Consider the following 9,069-nt stretch of genomic DNA (forward strand, 5'->3'; position numbering starts at 1 on the left):
TGATAGATAGATACATACATACATACATACATAGATATGAGAGATAGATAGATAGATAGATAGATAGATAGATAGATAGATATGAGATACAGAGAGAGAGAGAGAGAGAGAGAGAGACCAACAGATTCAGTAGATAGATATTACACAGATAACATATGGAGATGAGTTAGAGCTGAGTATGACTTTGTTCACACAGTGACACTACACACTTACTGTCACCCGCAGACTGCTTTGCACCATAAGCCCCGCCCCTCTCTACACACCTTGACTGTTCATCCAACCAGAGCATGGGTGTGTCAGATGGCAGCCAATCAGCAACAAGGTGTGTCCTGTCCCTTTAAACTGAGCAGTAGTGAGCGGCTGGCAGTGATCAGAGCGGTCGGAGGAGAGAGATGAGGAGCAGAGCCCAGTGTACACCATGCCGGCCGGCCTCCACCTGTTCCTGGCCGCCCTGCCCCTGCTCACCCTGCTAGGACAACCTGTGGACTCCTACTTTGGGTGAGAAAGCGCTTGGTTCTCCTTCTGGTGTTATCTACTGTACAGCTTAGGAATATACAGCACATGTAGTATTGTATTTCAGAGTATTTGATATGTTCTTGTACAGGACTCTGTGTGTATCCTTCTCTGCAGGTCAAAAGCTTTAGAAAATAAGAATAGAAAAGTACAATAGGATGTGATGTAGAGCTCAATTACTTCTAGGGCAACCTAGATCTTAGGAGAACTACTAGTCCCAGTATTCCCTGTGGGGGTATTATGCACAGGTCTGGGAGAACTACAAGTTCTAGAATTGCCTGCCTGGTTGTTATTATATACTTGTGGGGGAGGTACAAGTCTCAGGATTGCCACATGACTATTATGAAAACCTCTGGGGGAATTACAAGTCCCAGCATACCCTGTCAGTAGTCTGCACATCAGCTGCTTACAAGCTATGGTAAAACTACAAATTACAACATGCTGGAAATTAGAGTTTTGCAATAATCACATTTTATAGAACATTGTTTTTGAGGAACTAAAAGTGCCAGAATGCCATGTATCAGCATTTGCCACACCTCAAATGTTAGTATTAGTCTTAGTATTCTGAATCCCTCAGGGAAAACTACAAGTTTCATCATTCCCTACCTAGGTATTCAGCTCTGCACAGGCTGACATTTCTGTAAACCCCTGATAACCAATATAATTCCTGGTTCTATGTAATGTAGCCATATCATCTATAATTCAGCCATTATTACCATGATCTGACTGGGGTTTATAATATGTAACAAGATTCTCATAGCGAAGAGATTATCTGCAAAGCTTTCATCTCCGTTATAGCTATACCAGGGTTAGCAAGACAGGTTAGAAGAGAAAAAAGACACTGAAATGTTCTATTTAATAGAAAAAGTTAAACATAAAGATTGTTTTGAATAAAAGTAACAAAAACGCAGGTATACATACATATGCTCTAAAATATTTGTCACAGTGATTTTATATATATATATATATATATATATATATATATATATATATCTGCGTATGTAACTTCTTGTGATATAGTCATACCTATAAAAGATGTAATATGCATAATTAATAATGTATTAAAATATATATTTTTTATTAAACTATTTATGAAACTTAAAAACCATTTAGGCAAAAAAATATTGGAATATAAAAACATGATTTAAATCTAGTTACATAGTAATGAAGTTAAGTGAAGATTTTGTTTGTTTGTATACTCATATAAATATAGCATTTCTTGTCTTTTTTTAAGGAGTTAAGGCTATCCAATAAATGCATATTTTAAGGCTATCCGATAAATACGCATTTTTCATCGTCTTTTCTCACACTTTCCCACTATCCCAGAGATTTCCCTTTCCTGTTTTCTCAGAGTCAGATTTTTCCCCTCCCTGTGTAGAAAATCTCATTCTCTTTCTCACTCTTTGGTGATTTGTGGTAAGCTTAGAGACCTTGAAATGAAGATATTTCCCTCAAATATTTACATTCATAAGAACACAAAATATGGGTAATCGCAGGTGATGGGAAAGCGGGGCAGACATAGCCGAGCCCCAGCTGTACACTATGTGTGTGTTTGTGTGTGTGTGTGTTTGTGACTGTGGAATAATAATAAAAACATTCAATGAACTTTTAACATTTGTGACAGCAAAATCTTTATGAGGGTTGAGTTCCTATAGGTGGTAACATCCAACATCACCCCCCGTCATTCTGATCATAGTACCAGAAAATAGTCAATAATCCCTTTGAGAATTTTATGTGAATGGTGAAGAGCTTTAGAGAAAAAGAAGACAAGGAAAGAGGATAAAATAAGCTTAAAGTTCACTTATCTGAATAATACAATTATGAAAAGATTATTCCTTTAGTTTTTTGTTTTGTTTAATCTGTGAAATAGAGAATGAGTGGTGAAAAGTGAAGAGTTATTGGACGCTTATGTTACTTTTCGAGCTACTTATATATATCCATTGTTTGATTTGTGGCAGATTTGTTGCAGAAAGTTCTACATAGGAGAATCAGAATAGTACAGAAAGTTTTACAACAAATTGCCATGTAACAAAATACCTTTAAAAACTCAAAGGTCCTTTTTGTAATTTTAGTTATTTTGGTTTTTTTTTTTTATTGTTAGGCTATTATTATTATTATTATTATACTATTAGGCTATATTTATATGCTGGGCTAAAGAAATACATATAATGTATATATTGATGTAAATCATTAGAAAAAAGTATAGTTTTATCTAAATAGGATTTTACTTTTAATTAAAAATGTTAAAGAAAATAGTTGATATTATAAATAAAAATAAATTGAGAAATTTGGATTAAGTATGGTTTAACACAGTATATAAATCATTACAGCAATAAATATATATATATATATATATATATATATATATATATATATATATATATATAAATAAAATTTCCCTTAACCAAAATCCAGTGCATTGGAGATTGCCATATACCAGCAACTTTCAAAAGCTGTACATAATAACAGCATGCAGTATGTATATCACAGTTTTATACAAAGCTACATAGCAGAACATTTCAAGTTGATTTTCTGAAATTTAGAAGAAGAAAAGTGGTTTTTGGGTTAAAAGTATCCAAATTGTGCAAAAAATTTCTATAGTATAATATGCCAAGGATTTTATCAGAATCCTATGAGGAAAGTTGCATGCAATATGTTTAATTTTTCCAGTTCCAAAATCACATTTTACTGTACATATGAGATTTTCCCCTTAAGGATCAAGCAGCCATGCTATTACATTGCAATGACATTATTACGTATGGATGGTAATTTATTGAATATAGTTTTAAAAATAAGTGATCATTTTTAGAAAAGTTTTTCCTAATTTGAATAGTCCTGGGCACATACAAATCATTTGTATGTTTATGGGGCATTCAGTACATTTAAGTGATTTTATGTTAAGATTAAAAAAAGTTTTGGTTTCTTTTTAAGAATGTCACTTGTGTGGCCAACTTTGGCTAGCATTGGCAATTGTTTGGCTATCATTCACTATTCTGGCCTTTTTACTAATTTTAGCCTGGTTGCTAAGTCTGTGGTAGACATTCTTATAGAGGATACATGAATTACCAAATCCTGGGGCAACATGGTGGCTCAGTGGTTAGCACTGCAGCACTGGAGTCCTGGGTTTGAATCCTGCCAAGGACAACATCTGCAAGGAGTTTGTATGTTCTCCCCATGTTTGCGTGGCTTTCCTTCCATACTCCAAAGACATACTGATAGGGAAAAAATGTACATTGTGAGCCCTATATGGAACTCACAATCTACATTAAAAAATAAAAAAAAAATCACCAAAGCCTGCTAAACATAAGTCAAAATCACACGTTGATCCAGGGTTTTTATACTGACTGCCAGTTTTGGAGTCGGGAAGGAATTTTTTCCCCTGAAATAGGGCAATTGGCATGAGCCTCATGGGGTTTTTTGCCTTCCCCTGGATCAACACTGTAGGGATTGTAGGGTTATAGGTTGGACTTGATGGACTAATGTAATTATCCAACCTCATCTACTATGTAACTATGTAAAATGCAATATATTTACAAAAAAATCTCTACATATTACTGTAAAATGCACAACAATGCAATTACACCAGTCTTTGTCTTTAGTGGGGGGCTCAATCTGTATCAAAGGCAAACAACATACAACACATCAAATGTCATAGAAAGCCAAAGATTTTGCTGGTTGATTGCACCCAGGACCCCACTTCTAACCACAAACCATAGTTTCCTCTCCAATAAAACAGGGGTTTCTTCAAAGCATATTATGCACCATATAGCAGTTCTCTAAACTGAGATCCCAGAAGGACAGTGTGAAACGTTTAGAGTTGTCTAAGATAAGTCTTCAAAAGCAGCACCACCCTTGACCGTGGACTGTATTAGGACTTCAATGAGGATGAGTCAAAATATCAGAAACAGCACATGGGCAAGACTGGCACTGAGTTTGGAAAAAAAAAATAGGCCATTAAAGGGGTTTTCTGATCCTAAATGCATCTCAGTAATGATCTATGAACAGAACCCCACATAGATCAGCTGTCCTAGTAGCCTCTGGCAGCGGATGCCACTGCAGTGGACGAGGATGTATGCAGTCTACTACTATTCATGTAATAAGAGGGGAGCTGCCGTACCCCAGTGCCACTGCTATACAGTGGATGTCTGCAGACTAAGCACAGCTACGTGCAAAGCAGTAGCTTCTGGTACCTGAAGGCTGCTGGATCAGCTGATCTGTTTGAGGTCCAGTTGTCAGACCCCCAGAGTTCAGATAGTGATTGCCAATCCAATGGATACATCAACAGTATGAAAAGTGCATTTGGGGTGGAAAAACCCATAACTAGATGCTGTATTATTGAAAGCTTACTGCAAAAGAATGTACTTGGAGATAGCATCAGATTGTATGCTGCATGTCTGAAACAGAAGAAAATGCTATTGTAGTAAATATATAATCCAGCCACATTCACTGCCTCCACAAAAGTTCAGAAAAAAACATAATATTTATGAAGTCTGAGGCTGCCTATACATAGTGTGATAAAGCAGCACAAAAAGTCAACCCAACCTGAAAAGTAGAACTAAGGCTAAAGCCCCACGGTGTGGAAACGCAGCTTTTTTTATTGCAGATTTTATTGCAGTTTTTTGAGCCAAATCCAGGAGTGGTGTAAAGAGGACCTTTCATGGATTTGGGCAGATGCGGTGTTATATACCGCTGCAAAGCGCATATGAATTCAGCGCACTGTCGGCTTTCCCGATCTGTGCCCCAGGTGAACAGCTACCGGTGCCGGTACCGTAGTTCTTCACAGTCAGAAGGGTGTTTCTGACGGTCTGTCAGGAACATCCTTCTGCACAGCAGCGCCTATAACGCTGTACTATGTGAGTACTCCCCTCCTGATAGTATTCGTCTATGGACGAGCACTGTGAGCAGAGGCTGGGGGCGTTCCTCCCTGTTCACACTGTACAGCGCGATAGGCGCTGCTGTACAGAAGAACATTCCTGACAGACTGTCAGAAATGCGCTTCTGACTGTAAAGCGCTACGGTACCAGAACCGATAGCTCTTTACCCGGGGCACAGATCGGGAAAGCCGACAGTGTGTTGAATTGAGCGCACTGTTGACTTTCCAGCAGTATATAACACTGCATGTGCCCAAATCCATGAAAGGTCCTCTTTAAGCAAAAGGGAGACATATAAGAACTTCCTATATATTCCCTATTCCTATCTTAGCCAATTTTGGCTCAAAAACCCGCAACAAAATCTGCAACAAAAAAATCTGCGTTTCCACAATGTGGGGCCTTAGCCTAAAAGACAACCACACCCCTGCAGTGATACAAAATGGCTAGATATCCGCTGGCAGGTGTTTCTAGATCTGGTCATAAATGGAAAGATCTTGTTCAAAAACTGAAAGGCCCAATTTATCATAAGAATTTTTTCTAGCATGGCTCTTTACCACAAATTTATGAATATGTTACATGTTGGTTGATAAATGTTTTTGGGACTCTCCACAGGCTAACTAGCAAGGAGTCACTCTCACACTACACTTCCCCTTCATCTGTAACTGGCAGCAACCACAATCGACCCCACCTCAAACAGTGCGATTTACTGCCACTCACTCGGAGGCAGAAGAGATTGTGTCGAAAAGAACCAGGCTTGGCAGAAGCACTTAAGGAAGCTGTTCGGCTGGGCATTGTGGAATGCCAATACCAACTGCGCAGTGAGCGCTGGAACTGCAGTCTACAGGGCAGGGGTAGCCTCTTAAAAAGAGGTAAGAAATGTAAGGCTTACGTCACAAACCACACTTTGGTCCTGTGCACACGGAGTTAACGTGAGTGGATTTTAACATAATACATGTGTATAAAATACACGTGTTTAAATACCACTCCCATTGACTTCAATGAAATTTTTTACACGTCTAAAAAATGCGCCAAAAAACGTGACGCGTTTTTTAAACATGTAAAAAATTTCATTGGAGTCAATGGGAGTGTTATTTTAACACGTGTATTCTATACACATGTATTATGCTAAAATGCACTCGTGTTAACTGCGTGTGCACGAGCCCTTTGGGTTAAGGTGCAGTTCCTATCAATTTTGGGAAAAGTTTAGTACTTGTCTGAGCGTTGGTTTTATATACTGGCATTATAAAAAAGTTAGAGATGTCCTTCTAATGCTCCTCTTGGCATTAGGACTTCAGCTGAAATTTCAGGAAAACAGTTTGCACACGTGATGACTATCCGTGTTCTGTAAGTAATCATATACACTCTTTTTTTCCCAGGATTTAAAGAGACATCATTCCTATATGCAGTGTCTTCTGCTGCTCTCACTCACTCGCTAGCTAAGGCTTGCAGTGGAGGTAAAATGGAGCGCTGTACATGCGATGATTCTCCAGGGCTAGAGAGCCAACGAGCATGGCAGTGGGGAGTCTGTGGAGATAACCTACGACATAGCACCCGCTTCCTTCAGAACTTCTTAGGCCAAAGAAAAGGAGGGAGAGACATGAGAGCCAAGGTGGATCTGCATAACACCAATGCTGGGATTAAGGTGAGAAACTCCTAAAGAGGCCATGTTATATAGTGCATACAATGTAACCTTCATATAAACCCTTGGCAGGATACACAGTAAACCACTGTAAACTAGTACAAAGCTCCTGCCATTCATGTTTATACCGGCCACATCTGGACAACAAAAGCATGGGCGACAAGGGACCAAAATCTCATTGAATCTCAATACAGAAGTATATGGAGATAATCTAAATAAGCAAACAAACAACTACAAATGTGCATCCTCTCTGTGTACCAGCTATTTTTCCCTCTAGACAACTACATATGTTTTATTAGGTTGTAGAATGGTGAAAACAAAAAAAAAACTGAAACACCAGCCTTAGAAAGATACTATATAACTGCAATACGATCAGTCTTGAAGGAACACTCCAGGCAAAATGTATACACTATGATTTGACTAGTGCTGGACTTGAGGGGGCGGTGTATGACAAAGGCATTCAAGCAACATCAAAGGGAAAATCCTTCACCCCAGAGGCCTTGCAGTAATTCCTTATTATGTTTGGATCTCTATTTCATACACACTAAAATGAGCTTTAGTAGCTGCTGCTTGGCATTGAGCTCCTGCGAAGTTTCCAGTAATCAGTAACTCTAAGTCCACCCTTTAACATGTAGGTAACTTAGTTGTAAGTGCAACTACTCTCTTACGTGAAGTCAGAAATACACTAGCAGACATGCAAACCCTGTATGACACATATCTATATACTAACAATTCTATAACCCTGATAATTAACGTCCTGTCTTGTGCTCATATTCAGGCTGTGAAGAGTGGGCTAAAGACGACTTGTAAGTGCCATGGAGTGTCTGGTTCATGTGCAGTTCGTACCTGTTGGAAACAACTCTCTCCTTTCCACGAGACAGGAGCTTTGCTGAAAGCAAAGTATGACAATGCAATGAAAGTCCTGGGAGCCACCAATGAAGCAGTTGGAGGCCACGAATCTTTAGGACACTCTTTTGCTGGCCGTTCTCCAAGATCTACTGACCTAGTATACCTAGAGGATTCTCCAAGTTTTTGTCGTGCCAGTCGCTTTTCACCAGGAACTGCAGGGAGAGTATGTTTGCGCGAAACCACCTGTGACAGCCTGTGCTGTGGAAGAGGGTACAACACTCAGAGTCGTATGGTCACTTTTTCTTGCCACTGTCAAGTGCATTGGTGCTGCCATGTGGAGTGTCAGAAGTGTGTACAGCAACAAGACACATATACCTGCAAACAATGACATTAAAGTCGAAGAGAAGAGACAAGAAAAACGTAAAACAGGTGGTTCTCTTCAGTTTTTAATCTTTCATCTGACTACTATTATATACCCATCCACTAAATTTTGGATCTATGGACCACATTTTGTACTTGAAGGACTCCAAGCATCAAATGCTTTCTATTGCATGGACACAAATGACACTATGGTTGTTGGGTTATAGATCAAGCTGTACCATATTACACATTTGTATATGTCCCACATGAACAATAACCACTATATGATGAATATACTGACAGATTACTGATAACCTGTAGTGTACTCTAAGCATACTGACTGCAACATTACAGGCTTATGAGAAAACTCTTATTAGTAAATCTGCCTATAGTACATTTCCCGATTTCTGGGTTTGCTATTAATGCAGATTGTTTTAGTATATAAAATTAATGTTTTTAGCAATTTAGCATAAAAAATTGTAAATGTGTCATGTGTGAGATGTCTATAAAGGCTTAATACAGTGGATGCCAAGTGTGCCCAAGACACATCCTTTATGAATAGCCGGAGGACTCCATATTGCTTCTTCTAGTTCAAAGAATTGGGTTTCTAAAATGAATTACGTAAGGGAATCCCTGATCTCTTGGTAGGGTTCCCCCACACTAGCTGAAGACGCTGAATAATGGGTGATCTTAGGGTCCCTCCCTGTAACCTTTCATGGACACATTATTGATATCTACCTATTTAAAGTGCTTGTCTCAGCAACTGCCCTCTACAGTCTGGTTTCTCCAACCCTCCATAATAAGCCATTACCATCATGGTCATGTACCACCACAAGG

The 9,069-nt window shown here is 38.8% G+C and overlaps 1 protein-coding gene across 1 annotated transcript; it reads left to right on the forward strand.

Moving 5' to 3' along the window:
- The first annotated feature begins 374 nt into the window (after window positions 1-374).
- WNT9B (Wnt family member 9B) lies at window positions 375-8,628 on the forward strand. The gene is made up of 4 exons (XM_075278651.1): window positions 375-498; window positions 5,997-6,253; window positions 6,761-7,026; window positions 7,802-8,628. Exons 1-4 carry the CDS (start codon window positions 419-421, stop codon window positions 8,258-8,260), a joined length of 1,062 nt encoding a protein of 353 aa, XP_075134752.1. The 5' UTR covers window positions 375-418; the 3' UTR covers window positions 8,261-8,628.
- The last annotated feature ends 441 nt before the right edge of the window (window positions 8,629-9,069 follow it).

This window comes from Leptodactylus fuscus, chromosome 6 (genome assembly GCF_031893055.1).
Source record: "Leptodactylus fuscus isolate aLepFus1 chromosome 6, aLepFus1.hap2, whole genome shotgun sequence".
Lineage (NCBI taxonomy): Eukaryota > Metazoa > Chordata > Amphibia > Anura > Leptodactylidae > Leptodactylus > Leptodactylus fuscus.